Source organism: Hydra vulgaris, chromosome 10 (genome assembly GCF_038396675.1).
Source record: "Hydra vulgaris chromosome 10, alternate assembly HydraT2T_AEP".
Classification (NCBI taxonomy): Eukaryota; Metazoa; Cnidaria; class Hydrozoa; order Anthoathecata; family Hydridae; genus Hydra; species Hydra vulgaris.
The window spans coordinates 7914316-7938917 of NC_088929.1; the positions used below are offsets into that span (position 1 = coordinate 7914316).

General features: G+C 28.5%; 1 protein-coding gene across 2 annotated transcripts in view; it reads left to right on the plus strand.

Annotated features, from left to right (window-relative positions):
- The window catches only part of LOC100211252 (SMC5-SMC6 complex localization factor protein 1), an 88553-nt gene that overhangs the window by 50183 nt on the left and 13768 nt on the right, over positions 1-24602 (plus strand). For both annotated transcript variants that reach the window (XM_065807187.1, XM_065807186.1), the window contains one exon: positions 11973-12040. In XM_065807187.1, the coding sequence (XP_065663259.1) occupies positions 11973-12040 (68 nt within the window). The remainder of the gene's footprint in view (positions 1-11972; positions 12041-24602) is intronic.

Here is a 24602-nt window from a genome sequence, read left to right on the forward strand (position 1 = left end):
AGTCAGTCCATCAGGTAAAAATTAACAAAAATGGAACTATTTCACACGCCATGTTTTTGGCAAAGACATTTTGTTATATGAAATTCAAGTTACGTATCCCCAATATCAGGCTGGTTCTTATTCTGAGTGATAAAATAGTCAAATAGAATGGATGACTACATTTTTCTCCTGAATATTGTTTGATATGCGAGTTTTCTGATTCTGCAGTTTTAAAAGTAATAGTTTCATAAGTTTTGATATTTTAGTCTTGTTATTCAAGAATATTATGTCAAAGAAATTACAAATTGTTTAAATACAGTCATAAAAGAAACAAATTGTTTAAAAACAATGGCTTGCAAAAAAGTTTAAAATCAGATGTAAAAAATAAAAAAGTAACTCTAAACAAACTTCTTTTCTCCAGTGACAGACTTTTCTTAAAATCATTAGAAATATAAAAGAAATGAATTCAATAAAAATTGTTTTTTTTTTTTTTTGAGTTTATCTTGTCAAAAGTAAATGTAATTATTTTTTAGCTGTGTCATTTTAAACCTAATGTTATCTACATTGCATTATTTTTAATTTACATATTTAAAATCAAAGAGACTATTTGCAGATATGCCATTATACTGAATATGAACCCGCTGCAGAGGTGGTATTGGTAAAACCATATAAGATGTTTGGATCTGTTAACTGTGGTGCTGGCATTCTTCTGACAGAGATCACTACATAGGAATAGTAAAAGTTTTTTATTCAACTTAAAGGAGAGAAAATAATAAATGCATTATGGTCTTTATTAACAAAAACTGCATTCAGAAATCTTCTGAATGCAGTTTTTGTTAATAAAGACCAGCCACGAGGTTAATTTGTATAATTCACCAGACTATTTGACACCAGGTATATAATAACACCATGTTATAATATGGAAATTTATATATATATATATATATATATATATATATATATAAATATATACATATATATATATATATTAGGGATATGACTTTTTAATTTTTTTTCAAATAAAATGTTTCCTGTATCATAAATCGATGAACTTTTACCTAAAATCATGAAAAAAGGCCCAAATAGCTTTCTGCAACAAAAAAAGGTCACCCCCAAAATAAAAATTTGATTTACCATTTTTATACATTCATTTTTGACCGATGTTTTAATCTTAAGCTTAATTCTCAGCTTAATTCTATTTATTTCATTATTTTGTTATGAATTTATAAATATAACGCCACACGTTACCATGGCAACGAAACGGCCGTGCGCCGGCAAATACTTGGAATTGTTCTGTGATGACGTCATTGTGTTACCACGGTGATATAGACGACTGTAACAGACTGTAGAAGATTATAGAACTTAGTAGAACATTCTGGAAGCTCTAAATAATTATATAAGCGAGCTGCTGTCAGAGCTCAGTGTTGATAATGTGAATAGTTCTATGAAGTACTCTGCGTGTAACTGAGCTAATAAGGAACTACTGTAGCGAACTAAAGACGCTGTAAGTGTACGAAGTATAAGTAGTTGTAGCATTATCGTTAGGATACGGACTGGATTATCGAACTGTTATCAACATTGACTGGATTATCGAACTATAATTGGATTACTATACAGTTAAAGTATTTTATTAATTAAACGACTTTATTAAACGGATATTTACGCTCAGCTATCCGTAAAGTCGTAACAATATTATATGATGTCTCACAAGAAAAGTCATACCACAGTAACAAAGAACAAGAAGACTTGGACTAAAAATTTGGTGAGATTTCAAGAGTCACACAGAAGAAGAGGAAGCGTGGCTGTAGAAGAACATTCACTCGATGAAAAATCCAGAATACCACTTCAATTGCAGATCGTAGGAAGATACCAGTTTCTCGGAGCATATGTTAAAGGAAGAAAAGAACGAATAGACCAAATTTCTAAGGAAATTACAAAATTGTGGGACAATAAACTGAATTTTCCACGTGTGTCTGATCAAGTGATAAGAGCAAAGCTTATGAAGGTGCTGAAGGTCTATGATGAATGTGTCAAGCGTAGAAAATATGATGTTCTCAATGCATTATTTGACATCACGAAAGTGAATGGCCAGTGGTTATCCTCGGAAGATAAACGTCTATACCACCTACAAAAAGAAAGTAAAGGACAGGTGGGGTACTCAACAGGACAAGTGGCAAGTAAAGAAACCATTCACCCTTCCAAGAGAAGGAAAGTCCAGTCTGGAACAGCAATACCTTCCACATCACAAGTCCTGTCTACCACAGACAGTGGTACTGAATCTGAAAACTGCAAAAGTAAGAGTGAAGATGATGAAGACGACGACGGTGATAAAGACGATGATGAGGACACTCAGAAAAAAACTAGAAAGCACTACAAAAATAAATTTGCTGTAAGTATGGTTACATCAAGTGGAGTTTCCACAAAGAAAGCTGCTAAAATATGCAATGTATTATCACAACAAGGTATTGATATTCCAACTCCAAGTCAATCAGCAATTTACAAGTCCATATTCAAAGAGGCAGGTAAATTAAAAAAAGAAATGATACAACAACTTAAAATGGAACAGTGGTCCTTACACTTTGACGGCAAACGAATAGATGATAAGGAATATCAGGTAGTTGTACTTCAGAATGAAAGAACTGACGTGAAACTTGATGCACTGCGTTTAAAAGATGGCAAAGCTGAAACTGTTGCTGAAAAAATTGCCAAACTTATTGATGAATACAATTTGTGGAATTCAATTAAGATGATCATTACTGATACAACAAACGTCAATACTGGGAAGAGAAATGGAGTTGTTGTGAAGTTGCAACGTATGTTTAAATTAAAGGGTGTCACAATACCACAATTTATCTGTTGTCAGCATCACGTACTAGACAGGATTCTCCGTCTGGTGATGGACGAAGAACTTGGGGGTGATACCAAATCTCCAAACATTGAATACCCATTTGTGTCTGAACTGTTGAATAAGTATGATGAACTGAAGGATAAGTTTGTGAATGGAACTGTAGAAATTCTTGATAAATCAGGGTGGAGAGACGATATGAAGTTTTTGTACCATTTAACAAGAGTGTTTAGGTTCTATGAAGAACAAAGAAACTTCCCTCTGATTCACTTTCAGAACATTCCTAATATGAGCAATGCCAGATGGAACTCAAGAGCCATTCTCGCCATTCTGGCGTTCATTCTTATGCCTGAAGCGAGAAAGAATTTGGAGAAGGTTTGCAGGTTCATTTCATATGAGTGGGCAGAACATTGGTTTAGTAGTCAAAAGTACAATGACAATGACTTCAAGAATTTATCTGATGTATTGAAGCCTTACAAAAAGGCATTGCAGTCATTCAAAAATCACTGGAAGAAAGAGCCATCCGTCATCGACATACCACGAAGTAATCAGATAGCTGAACGTGCAATCAAGGTGATGCAAGACCTGTATGCTTCCTGCAGAAAGAAAGACAAACTGCAACTTCGATTCATTCTAAGTAATAAGCGCTAGACTCTTTATGAGACGTGAGCATCATGTGACCCATGTACTAAACACAGTAGGCCTATAGACACAGACAGTTATGTATATTGTTGTACTAGACGCTTTGATACTGTTAATTTTGTAATACTTGTATAATTATATATCACATAATGTTTTTTGTTATATCACAGTACATGTTGCATAAATAAATAAAATAACAACAGGAGTATGACTCTTACAACATCTTCAGCCTTTAATATTCATTTACTGTACAAAAGTGTACCTATTGAAAATTCGATTTTTTGGTTTTGGGGTGACCTTTTTTCAAAATATGTCAAAATGAAACATCTATTCGTTCTTTTTACATAAAAGTTCATTGAATTACGATACAGGCCTAGTAGGTTGCAAAAAAGTCATATCCCTAATATATATATATATATATATATATATATATATATATATATATATATATATATATATATATATATATATATATATATATATATATATATATATGTAAATATATACATATATATATTTAATAATATATATATTTAAAACAAAAATTAAGTTTTGGTTACAGCGTTAGATTCAGAATCAAGAGATCTGTGGTTTGATGTCTGCTCTAGCTGTTTTAGCAACATGAAGCAAACATTAACTTCCTAGTTAAATGATCTTCCACGTTGCTGTTTTATGGTGCGACAGTTTGGTCTTCTTGGAGCACCTAAAATAACCACACAAAAAGTGTGCATATTTATATTTTTTGAAATTCATTAATACATTATGGTTTAGTTTAATCTACATCAAAAGATCCAAAGTCCTTTACCCACAATTTAAGGCAACCATTTTGGATTTGGATTTGTTTGATCCTAGGCTCTAATAACAATATTTAAAAAAAAAAAAAAAACTTTTGATACCAAAATGAGGTGAAAATAATAAAGTTTGTTGCATGACTAAAAATGACCACATGGATCAACAAAAAATCATTTTACATTAACCTAAGTTTTAATTTATCTATTGTAATCAGTGAAAGAGAGGTACTATATATTTCTTAAATAAAAAAGCACAGTGTTTTTTTGGTGCAGAAACATAGTGAAAATATCATTGGAAAATTAAGTCGATTTGACATCAGAATTTATTTGCGCCAATTCTTTGAAATTTGTCCAAATTTAGTCAAAAATTGCAAAAGCCTAACTTTTAACACTTGGCACAAATACTTCTAACAAGAAAAAAAAAAAAAAAATTTCACATAATTATGACCTCTACACCATGAAATAAAAATTAGTTTTAAAAAATAAATTATGTGATTTACTAGTAAACATCTAACCATAGTGTGCATCTCTCAACGTCAAAATAATTTTGTATATGAAATAAAAATGCATAGACATGAAAAAACATTGAGTTATTTAAGTGACATTGAGAAAGAACATTTCAATAACAATTGTTTACAGTGCTAAAAGAAAATTTATTTAATCCCATTCTTCTAACTTTTCTCAATTAAATAAGTGAAAAGTGTGACAATTAAAAAAAGTGATATGCTTATATATTTTAAATAGAAAATTTTAACTCAATTAAATTCAAACTTAACTCAACTCAACTAGAAAATTGTGATCTAATTGTATCTAAACTCAACTCAATCTAATTGTAAAAAACTCAATCTAATTAATCTAAACTCAACTCAACTAAAAAATTGTAGAATTAAATTATGACAGCTTCTAACAAGTTTTGTGAAATACACAAAAGATGAATACTGAGCAATAAACATTTTGGAAAATGACCTTGGCTGACTCTTTATTTCTTTAAATTGGTTAATGAACTCATCACCAAACATTGTTTTTACCTTCGAGGATTTGAGAGCAAAGTCTATGAATAAAGTTGAAAGGACTAGTGGAAAGGAGGCACATGCCACCAGAGTGTTATTTAACCTGTTCGCTGCCAACTACGAGTATACTTGTAGTAAGTTGGCGTCATTTATTTGTCAACTACGAGTATACTCATAGTTAGCCGAACTTTGATATTTGCCAACAACAAGAATACTCGTAGTAAGCCGACGTCATGAGTTTGCCAACTACAAGTAAACTCGTAGTTAGACTTATTTCAAATATTATTTGCGCATGACTGTCTTTGTCTGTTCATTTTTTTTCTTAGCTTCACATTTGATTTCAGAAAAATATTACATTCAAGTTTTTATTTTAAAAATCCAGGAAACCTAATTTAAATTCAGATAAAGACAGAAAAAGCTTAAAACAGATAAAAGTAAAATATTAGTATTGTTTTAATTTTATTTCATGAAAATTAAAGTGTAAACCTTTTCTTTTGAATGATACAGTCTAAAACATTCGCCAATACATAACGGAGGTCTATTTTCACAAACAGCACATTCATATCGTGCTTCTTTACGTTTTATTTTAGAGTAGACTCGGCATGGTTTTAATGGGAGTTTTTCTTTTCATTCGGTGGTATTGAAGAGTAGTAGTGGAAGCTATTATTGGTGATTCGAGGCATAATTTCATTCAAATGTTCACCCAATAAATCCGTAACAACTAATTCTCTAAACTTAAGCAAGGAAATTGTTTTATCTACTCCATATTTGCTGTTTAGACAGTAAGCAGTAAGCAAAATAGTATCAAAGAGATGAAGTGTTACTTTTTTATACCATCTATTTATCTTTCTTAGGCAGTCATAATATGATCCCATTTGATCCGTGCTATCTACTCCTGACATACATTGATTGTAATTTTTAATAATGTTGGGTTTCATTTTCTTCTCTCCTCTCCTGTTTGTCACTTAAATTATTTGCAACAAATGCAATTTTTTTTTTTTTTCTTAATTCACCTCCCCAAAGCCGAGAAGGCCACTACAGATGAGGATGCTGTGTAAAAAATTTGGAGTGCACACTAAAATTTTTTTTAATATATTAAAAAACATTTTATTGTGTACATTTTTAATAACATGCAGTATAATGTAGTTATCAAATATATTTTAGCTTCTAGTTTAAAAAACACAACAATTTAGAATTAAGAAAACAAAATATAAATTACCTTTTTTACTCATAATAACTGTCAATGTGCATGTTCAAAAAAATTGAAACAATATTTATAATAATAATGCATCAAATAAGCTACATTACTAGTCACCGCAATGAGTTATACTCATTATGGTGTTACGAGTAAACTCATACTTTAGCACTGGAGAAAAAAATTTCTTCTCCAATGCCAAAGTACGAGTATACTCATAGTGCTTATTTTTTGTCAGTTATATTCAGAATAAACAACACTATAGAGTTATTTTAGATTAAAAATATTTTATATTTATTGAAATGTTGATATCTAGCCTTGGCAATGAGATATCTAGCCTTGACGCTAAACAGCCTCAGCAAAAATTAATCATTGCAGACATTATGGCTCGGCAAAGAAATAAAGCTTAAAATAGCTCAGCAGCGAAGGTGTTAATATAATAAGATATGTAATAAGATATAATATTAATATAATAAGATAAATATTAATATGTAAGATAAAAAAATGCTGTACATACTATTTTATTTTAAATTTTTTTAATATATAAATATTTTTATTGATAAAAATAGTTTGTGAATATAGTTTGGTATCAAAATTTCAGAATTTTGTCTATTCTATTTTCAAATGTGTTTTTGTTTTCTGAATCGATTGCATCTTGTGATAAGAAATTCTAATCATCTTTCTATTTGTTAAATAATAACTCTATTTGTTAAATAGTAACACTATTTGTTAAATAGTAACACTATTTGTTAAATCGTAACTCTATTTGTTAAATAGTAACACTATTTGTTAAATAGTAACACTATTTGTTAAATACTAACTCTATTTGTTAAATAGTAACACTATTTGTTAAATCGTAACTCTATTTGTTAAATAGTAACACTATTTGTTAAATCGTAACTCTATTTGTTAAATAGTAACACTATTTGTTAAATACTAACTCTATTTGTTAAATAGTAACACTATTTGTTAAATCGTAACTCTATTTGTTAAATAGTAACACTATTTGTTAAATCGTAACTCTATTTGTTAAATAGTAACAATATTTGTTAAATAGTAAAACCTGCATATTTTTTTAGTAAATTCTCAATGAAGTCTATAATTATTGACTTGAATAGCAATTTTAATATAGCAACATCAAAATATTTAAATGCATGTTTTATAAAACCTAGTGTTCGATTAGCTTTATTTGCAACACTGATAATGATGATTTAAGGTACCATTTAAGGTCATTTGATATTACAACACCTAAACCTTTTTTAATTTCTATCTTTTGTAAAATATGATTTTCTAATTTGTAGTTAAGTTGAGGATTCAATTTACCAATATGCATAATTTGGCACTTTTCTCCATTGAACTTAATCGACCACTATTTGATCAGTCTAACAACTTATTTAAGTTTTCTTGAAAAGCATTGTTGTTACTTTCATTGGTAATTGCGGACATGATTTTAATATCATCTGCAAATAGTTATGATTTATTTAAGTCATTTTTTTTTTTTTTTAAACATCTTCGCTTCCAACAAGGCTGCAAGCAGCCACTAATTAAAGTTGGAAGTTACTGTAAGAGAAAAGATGAAGATTGTAGAGCAAGATAACGATTGACGGACGATTTAAAAGATTGCAAATTATATGAATCAGGAAAGCAAGATGAAGGAAGCGAATTCCAAAGAGCTGATGTTCGAGGAAAAAAACTAGACGAATAAGAGTTTTTGGAGCACTTAGGAACAGTCACAGAAAAAAGATGACACTTAATTGAATGACGAGTAACACGAGAATGAATTTTAGTAGATGGCACAAGAGACGCTAGCTCTTTAGAGCAGTGCCCATTATAGTATTTGTAGAAAAGAGAAAGAGAAGCAACATTACGACGATGTGATAATGGTTGGAAGTTGGCTGCAAGAGAGGGTCCAACTGTGTTTACAATGCGTTTTTGCACCTTGCCTAAAAGAGGAAGGGCATCATTAGATGATCCGCAACATATATATATGGCAACAGTATTCCATACAAGGCCAGATTTGAGATTTATAGAGATGGAGAATAAAATCCGAAGTAAGAAATTGTCGAGCTTGATAAAAAGATGTAACCTTAGCAGATGCTAATTTTGCAACTGATTTGATATATGGTTTCCAAGAAAGATTGGAAGTAAGAGTTAATCCTAGAAGATGAAGAGTAGGTGACTCATCGAGTACATCACCGTTCATAAATATAGGAAGATCTAAATTATTGCGATAACGATTGGCTGAAAAAAATTGAGTTTTATCTGAATTAAAGTTCACCAGCCACTGTGAGCCCCATGCTGTAGCAGAAGTGAGATACTTTTCAAGCTCAAATGCCCCCTCCAAGCAATCAGAGGGTGTTGGTTTCTTATCACGACAAGAATAAATGGTAGTATCATCAGCAAACAATGCCACCTTAGATGTGAGAATATCTGGAAGATCGTTAATGTAAATTAAAAAGAGTATAGGGCCAAGGATAGAACCTTGAGGAACCCCTGAAGTTACAGAATAAGAAGAAGAGTGTTGTCCATCGAGGACAACTTTTATGCTACGATTGGAAAGTAAGGATTCAATGATCTTAAAGATGTTGCCGGATACACCATAAGAAGAAAGCTTATGGAGAAGACCAGCATGCCAAACTTTATCAAACGCTTTTAAAATGTCAAGAGCGATGGCCTTAGCCTCTCCACCTTCAACTAATGCATGATAAAACCTGTCAGTTATTACTGTTAGCAAATCAGCTGTAGAACGAGAAGATCGAAATCCATATTGATGGTCAGAAAGTAAGTTATTAGATTCAAGATGAGAAATTAAGTGTTTGTTAATTAAAGATTCAAAAACCTTGCTTATGATAGGCAGAAGACTTATGGGGCTTAGTTAGACGAATCAGATCGCTCCCCAGAATTTTTGAAGATAGGGATAACAGATGCGGCTTTCCAGCAGGCTGGAAAACAAGACTCTGATAAGCACTTGTTGAATAGTTTTGAGAGTATAGACGACAGCTCCGGAGAACACTTCTGCAAGACAATAACAGGTATGTTGTCTGGGCCACAAGCTGTAGAAGAGTCTAGGCAGGAAATCACTTTAGGTACAGATGCTGGAGTGATATGAATGTCAAGCAATGGATCAACCTGTTTGTTGGCAATATCAGGTAGAACGCAATTAGTGGAATCAAGAGATGATATTGATGAAAAGTTTTTAGCAAACAGTTCGGCTTTGTCTTTAGGTGAGGTGACAAAGTCTGAACCATACAAGAGGGGTGGAATTATAGATTTGCCCTTATTATTGATATTATTAAAGATTCTCCAGAAGTCACGAGAGCCTAATTTTTGAGATGAGATACGAGATTTATATAAATTTTATATAAATTACAAATAGTCATGGTTCAAAAATGAACCCTGAGGTACTCCACTTATAACTTCCTACTAACTTAAAACAAACTCACCCAAAACAACTCTTTGTTTTCTATTAATAAGAAATGTTTATGCCATTCTAGAATATAAGAGTGAAAACCATAACCATAAAACTTGCAACATAATTTAGAAACCGAATCAAAAGCCTATGCAAAGTCCAAAAATATTATATCCATGTTTTAACCAGCTTTGATGTTAATAATAATTAAATCAAAAGTCTCTAACATATTTAAGCACCAATTTTTACTATTAGCAAATCCATGCTGTTCACTTGCTATTAATTTATTAAATGGTTCATCATAACATTGCAAATAACTTTCTCTATAATTTTGCAAACTATTGATCTTAATGATATTGGTTAATAGTTTAAAGGATCTTACTTATTTCTTTTCTTGAACAGTGGAATTGTATTTGCAATCAACTGTTTATTTAGTATAACACCACTATAATATAACATTTTAAAGATCAGTTATAATAAGTGAGAAAGTAGTTTTAAACATTCTTTGAAAACTCAAGGATGGACTTTGTCAACACAAATTGCTTTATTTACATTAAGGTTTACTCAATGATATATATATATATATATATATATATATATATATATATATATATATATATATATATATATATATATATATATATATATACACACACTAAAAAATATAGGTAGAAATTTTTAGTTAAGGTAGGATATGTGATATACCCTTAGTAAGGTATAATTTTCTACTTTATAAGGTAGAAAATTATACCTTTAAGTTAGAAAATTTCATGACAAATAATTTTTTTTAATATAATTTTCTACCCTAAAAGGTAGAAAATTATACCTTACTAAGGGTATATCACATATCCTACCCTAAGGTAGAAATTTTGACCTTTTTTTTTTAGTGTGTATATATATATATATATACATATATATATATATATATATATATATATATATATATATATATATATATATATATATATATATATATATATATATATATATATATTAGGTTGGGGTGAAAATAAAAGTTTGGTCTATCAAAGAATATTTTGTTGTGTCTAACTGTAAATGAACAAAAAATATTAATATAAGATATGGGGAACCGCCCCATTTTGACCCTTAAACATCAGACAGGTCACTAATATTATAGAGAAAAAATATCTTTCAAAGTATGCCATGTTGCATCTCAAAAGAAATGAAAATTTATAAAATTTTCAAAAATAATAATCATGTTTTATAAAAGCACCTCTATAAAAATTCTCAAAAACACAGAGAAAAAAATTAATTTTTTTAATAATGTTAAAAAATAACAGTTTTTACGCATTAAAATGTAAACTAATATTCTATGTAAAAATTTGAAAAATAATACAAAATATGTATTATTTTTCAAATTTTTACATAGATTATTATATATTTATTTTTTTAAATTTTTATAAAATTTCACTTCATTTGAGACCCAACATGACATACTTTTGAAGACATTTTTTTTCTATAATATTAGGGACCTGTCTGATGTTTAAGGGTAAAAATGGGTCACTTCCAGTAAAGCATTTTTATTTTTTACAAATGCTTCTGGTTTCATACATGGCTTGGCAAATAAGTATGATTTGTTGTGATAAAATTCACACTTTTGGTTTATTTTCAGCCCAGTCTAATGTATATATATATATATATATATATATATATATATATATATATATATATATATATATATATATATATATATATATATATATATATATATACATATATATATGCACACACACACATATTCATAAATATTATTTCACAAAGTTCCCTTTTTCTACAGGGTCTTAATGCCAATAATAAAATTTGCTGTAAAATGCTAATTTTTTATTATTAAAAGGAATTTATTGAGATTGCTTACACTAAATAGATATGATTCTGATCAGACAGATGATTTATCATTTATATTTTCGCTATTATTTTTTATTTCACATTTTTATGGTCATAGATGATAATAGTGATAATGATAATAATGATCATAATTTCATCATTATTATCATCATCTAAGCTAAAGACCATCATCATCATGATCCTGCAGTTAACTTAGTACAGTAATTTATTGTTGATAAATGTGTTTTTGTTTTAGATTACATGTTATTTTTTCCTGTACCCTAGACCTTATTTTGAGCAATGTGCATCAATCAGTAATAACAAGTAATTTATTTTGTTATTTAAATAATCACATTTGTTTATAATCTAGAATACAATGCTTAATCTTTCAATCTGGTTTATATTTTAAGTAGGGGTTTATATGTTTTTCATTATACAGAGCATAATGAAAAAATAGCAGAATAAAAAAGCAGCCATAGAAGCTAGAGATCCGTGGTCCAACACCACCTCTGGTCAAATTTCATAAAATGGTTAAGGAAGGAGGTGTAAACTTCCTTTCAAATGCTCTTTCTCGGCGGTGCTCTGTGATAAGATTGATAAGATAAGATAAGACTGATAAGAACTTCTTGAGGCACCTAAGATTAAAAAAAAAATTTATTATAACATTTGAAAAAGATAAATAACAAATAATCTAAAATAATGAATAAAAATAAGTATTAATTGTAGTGATATATTATGTATTTGTAATAGGCATTTTTGTAATACCAAAGCACACCTAGTTTTTGAATAAAAATTTAAATCAAATTTTGACAAAATTAAAACCATTAAGTTTGATGCTTAAAATGTTATAACAGTTTAATACATCAACAAATGTTTAAAATTTTATATGACATATTTATAAGACCCTATCTTGAATTGGAGGTACATGAATGATGCCCATAACTTAAGATTATTATTGATGCCCTTAAACAAAATCAAAGTTTGTATATGTACATGTAAATATGCTGTTGGTATATATATTTGTATATGCTGTTTGACAGCATATAAAAAAGATACAGGGGGTTTCAACCTTTGAAAAAAGAAAGTTAACAGCGACAGTGTCATAGTGTCATTTATTAAATTTATTAAAATTAAAATAATTTATTTATTAAAATTAGTTTTTGAACTTTTACTCCTTTTTATCATGTTTCTATCATGCTTTTTAATTAGATAGACATTTAGAACATTACTATAAAAAGTTTTTTACGACCTATTTTTACAGCCTAAAGGTCAGTCATGAATACTTTGCATCCTTTGTTAACTGTTATCACTTTTTTCAACTTAAGTTAAAATATGAAAATCTTTTGAAAATTTAAAAAAGGTTTACAAAAATCAACATATTATTCTTTTAAATAGTTGTATCAATGAAATCTTTCAACAAACATATTTATACTGCCCTTGCAAACCATAGACCCAACTTGCATGATATCTATATCACATTAACTTGTTATCACATTAACCCAGTATTTTGCAAAATGTTTTTTTAATTTAAGTGTTGCTTGGGATTGCAATCTATTTATAAGTGATAATAATTTATCAAAAAAGATTTTTATTTTTTTCTCAAAGAATCTTTTGTCATTTTGTGCACACTTCTAAGTTTTTAACTATTTTCTCAAATTTCGTCTGCATGCCACCTTCCTCACCATGCCACCTTCGTCACCATGCCACCTACTTTTTTTTTGTGTCTGGGTGTATCTTAGTTTTTTTTATAATTTCAAATTTTTATTATATTTGCAGATGCTAGTGAAGGTCACTTAGTGCTTTGGGTGCACAGGTGTGTTAGAAGCAATTTTTTGCTTTTAACTTGTTCTTTAGGGTAAAACTAAGAAGGAAAAAATGGGTGCCAAAAATTTTTACACTTGGGAGCGGGACCAGAACCCAACCTTACTACAGTCAACAACAACAAAAAAAAAAGATAAATTTTAAAAATATATATGTTATATGAAAGAACTTGTTAAGCAGAACAAATAATATATAAAAATATATGCTGAAAATGTTTCCTTCCCAAGATAAAATACCTTACAGAACAGGGATGCAGAGTCCCAAAAAGACTCTAGCTTTATATCTCTACTTTTTCCAAGTCGGTAGTGTCCAGAAGCTCTAAACATGTTTGTTGACTTATGATCTGCTATAAGAAAAAAGTTCATGAGATTTAATGACTTGAAACTTATTGTTTTTAAGCCCGGAGTCCTGGAGTCCCGGAGTCCTTGCCGCCATTATACTTAAGGACTCCGGGTTCAAAAAATGATTGTTCCTCTAACTCTTAAAAGTTTTAATTTTTTTTCTATAGGTAGTCCATAAACTTATTTATATTTTTAGTGCTCCTGGATACCAAAAATTAGAATAAAGTAATCTTTTTGTGACTTTCAAATCCGGAGTCCTTTTTCGGACTCCGCATCCCTGTTACAGAGTATATAAATTACAGACCCAGAATTTACAGACCCGCACAGGAAGTCAAAAAATTTTGTTATATATACAGATGAATTTTGGAGAATTTTTATTAATGTAAATTAATGTTTAAAGTAATTAGTTATTGAATATTTGCATGAAGGATTGTTTTAATAGAATTTGAAGTTAATTAATTTGTTTGATTTTTCATATTGACAAATGTCATTTTAAATGCTTTTTATTAAAAAGGTAAATTTGTATATCTTTTTTTTAAAAAGTTCGGGATTGTATTGGCATGGATACCACAATGGCATCACTTTTATATATTTGTCAGAAAAAGAAAAGGCATGTAACTCTTTCCCTCCTCCCCTATTCAGGCAAAAGTTGGTTTGAAAGAGTTTGTACAGTAAAACAAAAAACATTTAAACATTTTTAGAACTTATTAAGTATAGATAAAACTGTATTTTTTATAAAAAGATCATTTAAATAACACAATAAACAAAATTTAAATAACAAAACTATTATTGAAAAGTAAAACTAATAAAATTTGATAAATATAAATGCCCCGGAAACGTTGTTTTAGTAGATTTACGGTGGACCAATATAGGGAATTTTGAGCGGTTTTGTCATTTTTTTTTGCTCATCGGTTTAGTGGACCATTAGTGGCAGCCGCTATAATCCCCCAGCTGATAACTACAAAGCACTCAATACCTTGAAGAGTAACCTGATTCAGCAAAGACTAATGCATACAGAATCTTGCCATTGCAACCATAAATGATTTCCACCATGTTTGGATTTTCCACAGAAAGGACCAGTCTGGTCACATCCTGTTAATACGTGGAAACCCAGTAAAGCTTTTCATCATTTGGAACCAAGTGCCTCAAAACTGCTCAACTATTTTTAATTTGTATGTAATTGAAAAATATAATATTATAAAATATAATAAGTATATATATAAGGTATATAGTTATGTCTTGCTTAGTTTCTTTATTAGATAACAAATGCTTTAATGACAAACTGCTAGTATCTCCTTTATTAGAAACCTTGTACTTTATATTGTTTCGAGATGTTCACTTCAGTCTTGTACTAGTTTTAAGAGACTGATATAGCAATCAAATACAAGTCTAATTTGGCTGTAACCATTTGCAATTTTCAATAGTGATATAACGAAATGTTTTGCAAACTCCTAAAGAAAAATTAGAATGAACAATTAGCCTTTTAATATTTAAATCTAAAATGGTTTCAGCATATGGTTTTTACATACTTATTGTTCTGTTTGACAAGCTCTTTTGTATAACATATATTTTTCTAAATTTATGACCTTTTTTTTCTTTTTTTTTTGTTGACTGTAATAAGTTTGAAGTCATGGATCTTGACCCCAAATGTAAAATTGTTTTGGAACCCATTTTTTCTTCTTAGTTTTAACCTAAAGAACAAGTTAAAAGTAAAAAGTTGCTTCTAACACGCCTGTACACACTTAAGTCTTAACCTTAACATAGTAATTCTTACATAGTAGTTCTCACATAGTAGCTCTCACATAGTAGCTCTCACATAGTAGCTCTCACATTGTAGTTCTTACATAGTTCTCACTATGCGCCATTGTGGGTTTATATAAACACTTTGTACCACTTTTTCTAACTTACATTTACAATTACTGAACCCTTGGCTTATAAAAATACAAGTATAAAGTATTTTAGAAATAAAATGCAAATATGAAGTATTTTAGAGAAATTAAGTTATAAAAATTAGAACAATTTATAAGTTTTAAAAACATTTATAATTTCAGCTTATGAAAAAACATAAGTATGTTGTTAAATTGTAGTATATCATATATTATTATCAGTTGCAATTAATGGTATTATTTAACCGCTAAATTGTCTAAAATTTGTAATGAATATTTATATGAGCAAGCTACTAGTTTATTATAAAAGTCATGTATCTCAATTCTCAACTTCTTGTTTTTATAAGATTCACATTAAATCTATAAAAAATTATCTGCTCCAAACAATATTTCTAACTTCATGGAAATTGTGTATCAGTCTGATCAACATTTATTTATTATTAACTTCAGCCACAATTTACACAGGAAAAAATATGTTAAAAGCTGTTAATTGATAGCACTCCACCATTATATATATACTAGCTGTTGTGACCCGAAAAATACGGGTCTTGGGAATCTATTCCACACCGACCTTTTCTATACTTAATCTATAGTTCAATACTTTTTAGTAAGAGGTAGAAAAATAACTATATAGAAGTAGAAAAACTCATTGTTTACATTTTATACATAAAAAAAAAAGTTCTTTTATAAATAATTTTAAAAAGGATTAAAAATTTTAAAGGATTGAATATTAGTACCAGTCTAAATAATACTTATAACACTACTTGAATGCTTGAGAACATTGCTTGAAATGCTTTAGACACTGCTTGAAATGAGTTAATTACCATCGATATAAAAAGTTTCAAAAAATATGAGATAACTTAAATATGTGGAACAATGGACTTACCATGACCTGTATAATACTGGACATGGTAAGTCTATTCCACTTCGACCATTTTAATTTAACTTAGCTTTAATTCAATAATTTTTAAAAAAGAGATAAGTATAAAATTCGTTTTGAATTAAAGATAAATGTTCAATACTTCATAACTTCTGCAAATTTTCTATAAAAAAAATAATAAATAAAAAAAACAGGGAAAGGATTAATTTTTTCTTTAATAAGTTTCTATTAATTGTTTTTTCAGAACTGCAGCTAATTAGGACTCTTGCCCTGTTAATTTTTAAGAAAAATGAACTTTGCATGTAAAATCTTTTTCTATAAGAGAGATAGTTGTCTCTTTAATGCGCAAACTTAAATAATTAATAACTTAAGTATCTCTATCATGACATGCTCAATAAATTTTTTAACAGTGTAATCATGTTTTTAGAAATTTTTAAAGCTTTTTAATGTTTTTAGAAATTTTAAAAAAGCTTTTTAAAAAATTCTCTCCCTTTCGTTCATTATAGTAAACAATATCTTTATATATGTTATGCATAAATATCTATAGGCCTTTAAAAGTATTTTATTCTAGAAAATTGGAAAAGATTTTAAAAATTAAGTGTAAACGAAAGGGTTTGAACCCATGCGAAGCACTTTAACCGCTTTAGCATGTTTAAAAAAAATAAAAAAATACACCCTATGTATTAACTGGAAATCAATTTATTTATACTTAATAACAAAACAAAATATATAAAAAAAAAGTATGTTTACAAAAAAAAATTTAACTAATTTTTCATTATTAATTAAAATTGGTACAGTTTTACAATTGGTAGATTAACCAACTACATACTAACTATAGATGCAGCATTTTTTATCCACTTTCTCATCATACTTTACTTTCTACAAAATCCACACACTATATTAAAATATATATATATAAAGGAGGGGGGGGGGGGGTATTTTTGCCCTAAACTTGAGCCCACATCTTGTGAGATGTGGGCCCTCTATTTTTTCTACAAAATGCTAAAAAAGCATTGTAATATATGTCTTAAATGAAAAATAATAATAATGACATAAAAGAAGTAAAATTATAAAAGATTAACTATGCAAACCAATTTACCTGTTGCTGATGTTTTTTCTAGAGCATGGTTAAAAATAATCAAAGTTTGTAAGAAAAAAAAGTTACTTTATCTGTAAAAGAAAAAATTTATTTTATTTATAAAAACATTTATTGTAAAGACAAATTAGCTATCACACAAAATAACAAAACATAATAGCTATCGGTGCAAACAAATAATGTAATTTGATCAGAAAATAAAATTATTCTTACCTTGATTGAAAAAAACGAATTTCTTTTCAAACTATTAGCTAATGATCAACATAGTAAATTTAAAATAATCAAAGTTTACTATGTTAAAACCATATTTTAACAGTAGATAAAGTAAACATATGATAGTCGCTAGAGCACCAAAGTAGAACTAAAGAAATAGGATAACAACTAAATTTAAAATGTTTTTAATACATAATATTTGCAGTTAAACATAAAAAATAACTCTACGATCACAAGATAACAAAGGTAAAGTTATAAGTAAAACGAACAAAAAATAAATAAAACAATTTAGTAAAATGTTAATTTTTTTATAAGTATGGTCCTTTTAATTAAAAACAATAATGTTTTTTTGAACAGATAAGGATACATTGATAAAGAATACACGCAGTGAAAAATTGATTTTCAAGTTCATTTATATTGTAAGTACTTAAAAGACCTATGAATATCTATACCTGTGATTACTGGTGATTATTATGAAAATTATTAACTGCAATTTAATGTATTCACAAAATTTTAAATGGCAATATATTATTTTGACATGGAGAATCATAAACACTGTCATAGCTGCTCTTGAATCATTTTAATATTTTGCTGATTTAAATGTTGATGTTTAGTGTAAAAACAAAATGTACAGCTTTTCAACAATTTTTTAATTTTTTAACTTAATATTTAATTAAATTACTATTAAAAGAAAAAGATAAAACTTGGTATTTTAAAAAAAATTTATTTATTTACAAACAAAATTAAAAAAAAACAGAACGATAAAAATATACATACTAAACTAAATACATTCAATCACTTCTTCTATTTGTAGATGTAGTTAGGTATTTTCCAGTGCCCATTCTAACTTCTCAAGCTTCACTTTTGATAGGGGTAATTCCTTCCCTTTAATAAACTGAGGGGAAATCTTATTGCCTATTCTAGATATGGAAGACTTTTTTTAGAGTTTGACGATTGTGCCCCTCCACTCTGAAACCCATGTCATTGGACATGACAGAAAAAAAACTGCAACTTCACAACAACTTAGAATATCAAACACATTTCATTTAAACAACCTATAAGTAAATGTATAACTTCATTACATTAAGATAAATACAAACTTTAAAACTGATAAGATAAAAATAAATTAGAATTTAAAACATACAATATGTGATAAGCTATGACATTAAAAATAAAATAACAATTAAATATTGTTATCTGTGCAAAAAAAATTTGTTGAATTAGGAACTAAAAAAAAAGCAAATGTAAATTTGAAAAATTTTAACACTGTAGGGGAACCTGTTGTACCTTTGACCACTTTTTGCTTTAAAGCGTTTTTTGCGTAGCCTATTGAGTAAATCCAAACCATTCAAACTTTATAATATTCTCTTATATTTTGCCCAAAAATTATACTTAGAACTTTTTTTTCATTTGACCAAGAAGTATCTTTTTCCCGCCTTTTAAAAAAAAGAAGTCTATTGGTCAAAGGTACAACACGTACGTTGTACTTTTGACCGATGCGCGTTGTTCCTTTGACCAAAATGTTATTATTAAAAAATCATGCAATGTTTGAACCCTTTTTAATATTTTAGCTTGTTATATATTATATAGAAACTTTTGGTCCATCTTATATCAATAAAAAAAATCTAATTATTTTGTAATCAATCCTAATTGTCTAAAAAAAAACTAGAAAAATCAATCCTTACAATCTTGCAAAGACTTGTGTATTAAAGTTACGATACTCAGTATTACTAATTTTTTTCAATAAAATCAGTTATTATAACTATTTAGATAAAGTCACATATTTTCTTTAGTTAGATGCTACTTACATGAAATAATTAGGATTAAGGTCCAAAACTTTAAACGCGATTTAATTGTACAAAACATATTTTCTAATATATACAGTTATTTTTATTATTTTAGATAAGAAAAGAGCAAAAATATATTTTTATAACTTATGTTAGCTGGCGGTCTATATTCATTTACATATGATCATAATGCTTTTTATAGAAAATATCTTAATGATGACAACAAAAAATACAATGATAAAAGAGTAAAATATATTAACTATTGCAAATAGTCAGATCAACATCAAACATAAGATACTGACGCTTAGATGAACCATGACCAATACTTGGTGGTGGAAGTTTCATAATAATATCCTTAAGTTCCAAATCATAAAGATTGTCATCTTCTCTTATAAACTTGTTACAAAAGTCTCCTGATTTCTTAAGATACTTAATTTTGTAAACTATACCAACAACTTCTAAAACTTCTGCTACATAAAATCTAGAGCATTTCTTTCCAGCCAACTTGACAATTAAAAAATCTCCAGAAACAATTTCACTTTCATTATCAAGTATATTTACTCCAAAATCAATTTCATTAGAGCTTTCATCATTTAAACATATGTCAGACTGACTAAAAATAATCTGCTTTGCCATTTTTTTTCTTTTGCTTAAAGAGGTCTTTTTAAATTGTTGGTTATTAGATTTTGAATCTAGAATAACTTTAATTTCAGGGGTATCAGTTAAAATACATGATTTTCTATTACGTCTTTTTGAAGTATTTGTTTTTCTTAATTTGGCTTTAGGATGAGGTCGTATTATCTCAGGTGAAACAATTGATCTTGATGGTAAACTCACAGTAGGGATTTCCCCTAAAACAATAGATGACGTTGATGGTACACTGGATGGAGCAGTTTTAACATCAATAATCTCATTAGAAAGGCAAGCTTCAGTATTCACTATTGGCCTATCAGTAACATTTGCAGCTAAAAAGTCAATATCAGTAAAAATATTTTCATTAAATGGATAAAATCCAGTACATTTAAAACTGTTTATAATATTATTTGGTACAAAAGCATGAGGATAAGCTTGACCAACAAGGTAAGATATATCATAAATTGTGACTGGTTTACCAGCATTGCCTGGTGATATCATCCAGTTATTCATGGCATTGTTATAAAAAGTTTTAAATGGTCCAAAAACACCACAATCAAGAGGTTGCATTTTATGGGTTGTGTGAGGATGAAATGTCATTAAAACTATGCCTGATTTTTTTGCTAACTCAATAACAGAAATGTTTACATGACTCTCATGATTATCCATTAATAAAAGAACAGGTTTTTTAATTGACGGTCGCACATTACTAATAAAATGTTCAAGACAGTACTTCCCGTTTTTTTTTTTAATGACACTTCCCGTTTTTTTTAAAATAATAATAGTAAGCCAACAGAGTAGAGTGACCTAAGGTACAACGTGGTCAAAGGTACAACAGGTTCCCCTACTAAATAATTAGATTCATATAAAACATGATTGAATATCTAACAAAAACAAAAGCAATAAAAAATAAAAAACAACTTTTATCTAAAATAAAGTCATCTTCAGCTTCTATAAAATTAACAGATTGTTGAGAAACAATTTCAACACATCACCTACAAAACAGAACATGTTTCATTAACTAAAACACTAAAAAATTAAACTTTAGTAACTTTAAATACAGATTGAAAAGTTACAAAATATACAAACAATTTATAAATAAAAGTATATTCAATAATTATAATATTTATGATAATGAAATCTCTAAAATATAAAAGATATTTTAGAGATTTATGAAAGTTATATAAGAAATTTAAATACTTACCGCTTGCACGTCTTTACAGTGCCTCGTGCATTATATTAATGTTGAATAGTTTTAACTTTAACATAATACGGTTTGAATTTTATAAAATGAATTTTATAAAATGGTTTAACTTAAATATAAAATTGAAATTTATAATTATGTTCTTATTAAAATATATTTTTTGAACCCCCTTACCGTTTTAAAAAAGTTAAGGTTGCCGCATGGCAAGTTCGAATCATCAGCTTGCTTGGTTTTTAATTTTTGTTATTTAAAATGCAAAACAAAAAAACCTTAACAGTTCTATAAACTTTATATTCTATATATAAACATGTTGTATGCTCATTTTCCTTACACAAACTCAACTTAGTTGTAAAAAAAATTGAAATGTAACATAAGCAGGCCTGTAGCAACCAGGGGGTCAGTAAAGGGCATTTGCTCCCCCCCCCCCTACCATAGTTTTTAAGAGAATTTTGAAGTTAGTTTTTTAAAAAAGCAAGCGATTACAAATTAGGATATAAAAGAAAAAAAAGGATAGAAAATTTGTTATCCATTTTGTTATTTTAGGCGTAAGTTCCTTTGACAGAAATTTGTGACCTACTACTATTTGGCCTACCCAGTAGTATTGCCCCCCCCCCTCTATATTGGCAGATCGGGGCCCAGGGCTATTTTTTTGAAGAAAAAATGACTAAAAAAAAAAGGTCGTCAGCACTGCCCCCTAGTATAATTTTTGTTCCTACGGGCCTGATAAGTATCTCAATATTGACACATGCAACAAATACCCCCCATTTTTTTTATTGTTTTTAGAATTTTTAGCTTATTTAAAAATCATTTTGTTTGTTAAAGTGTATAATATCGTTAGATATTTTCATATATTTTATTTAAAAAACTTTACAAAACTTCACAAGTATTTTGTATTTTAAAAATCTAAAAAAATTTAAAAAAAGAGTCGCTGGTGGTTGGATTCGAACCACGGCTTTTTAGTTTAGGAGTTCAGTGTACTAACCACTTGGCCATGCCGACACATTGACCATCAAAATTTTAAATTATATAAAAGTTGTTTTTAACGGAAACAAATGCTGTAGATCAAAATAAAGGAGAGGTTGATGCAATGCAATTTTTAAGTAAAAGTCAAACTGTGAAAATTGATATATATTTAAGTATGATTTAACATAACATATTATGAAGTTTATGTACGTACAATATAAGTTACACGCTCGCTCACGTTTTCTTATAAAGCAAAGCTGAGACTCTTTCTCGCCAATACCTCAGTTGCAATGGCTGCCAAGGGTTTCATGTCAAATACGTTCAAAGGGACACAACTACTACTACTATTAAAACTATTAAGTTTGGCAATAATATATATATGTGTGTGTGTGTGTGTGTGTGTGTGTGTGTGTGTGTGTGTGTGTGTGTGTGTGTGTGTGTGTGTGTGTGTGTGTGTGTGTAAAATCAGACTTGGCAAATGTCCGAATTAAGAGAAGCTCTCGTTATGTCAAACTTTTTGAAAATGTCCCACTTATAAATATTATGTACATATATAAAGAACTATATAACAGAAAATATATATATTTGCATATATAATATATGCTATAAACAAAATAAAGTCCAAAATTGATGTTTTTTTAGTGACTCACAATTGTTACACATTGTTATAGTTCTACTTGTTAGCTTTCTTTAAGCATTTTTGATAAATAAAATTTAATCAATGATTAACCAAATCGAAGAAGAAAATTAAAAAAAGTGAAATAGTTTATTAAATTATATTTGACGCTAAGGTATTTAATTAGTTAACATTTTAAGTTTTAAATTTTAATTGGTGTTTTTGAATTTTTATATATATGTATATTCACACACACACCGTCCAAAAGTTGAGACGCACCTTACAAAAATAAACAAAACGCGTTTTAACTCATGAATAAAATTAATTAAGAGTGTCTACATTGGTCTCATTATAAAGTACTGTGAGAACATAGTTAAGAGAGGTATTTTTAAAATAAATTTATTCTTACATAATTAAATTTGTTATTATTTACAAAATAAAATAAACAGAAACATTTTTAAGCAATATCCACTTGTATCCTTAAATAAATAAATTTTTAAATAAGATTACTTTTCATTTTGTCTATTCTCATTACTAGTTAAACTTTTAAGCTGAGTGTGTTATAAGATTTTTTTTTTCTGTTTTAAAAAGTTAATAAATTTATAGTTTTTGAAAATTAATGATTTGATTGATTTTGAACTATCAATTTTCGGTAAGAAAATTTTTTTAACTTTATTTCTCATTTCTTCAAATTAATTATTTTATTTTAGTATTCTTATAAGATTCGTTATATAAAATGGAAAAAAGAGGGCATATAAATTTAGAAAAATGTATAGAAATTTGGACCCTTCATAATTTAGGCTTTTCTATCTGAGAAATTGGTCGACGCCTCAGCATTTCAAAGAGTTGTGTCCATAAAACGATTAAAAGAAAAGTAGAAACGGGGCCTTTCTGCAATCGTAAAAGAGTAGGAGACCTCGTTCTACTACAAAAAAAGAGGATAAGTACATAGTAGTTAATTCTTTACAAAATCGTAGACGCACAGCGCCAGATTTAGCAGCTGATTTTAATGAACATCATACCACAAAAATAAGTACAATGACAGTAAAAAAGCGACTTCTTGAAGTAGGCCTTAGAGGTTGTGTGGCTTTTAAAAAACCATATCTTACAACCGTCCACAAACAAAGTAGATTAGTCTGGGCCAAAGTACACAAGAATTGCATGATAGAAGAGTGGAATAGAGTACTTTTGTCAGACAAATCAAAGTTTGAAATTTTTGGGAATAAACGCCGATCATTTGTCCATCGTCGGGTAGGAGGAAGAATGCTGGAGCAATGTGCTATGCAAACAATTAAGCATGGAGGTTCGAATATAATAGTTTGAAGTTGTTTTGGTGGTGGCCAAGTGGGATCAATTGCCAAAATTGATGGGAAAATGACAAAAGAAGTCTATTTAAAGATCCAAAGAACATGTTTTAGTCTGTGGAACCGAATTAATTGGCGAACG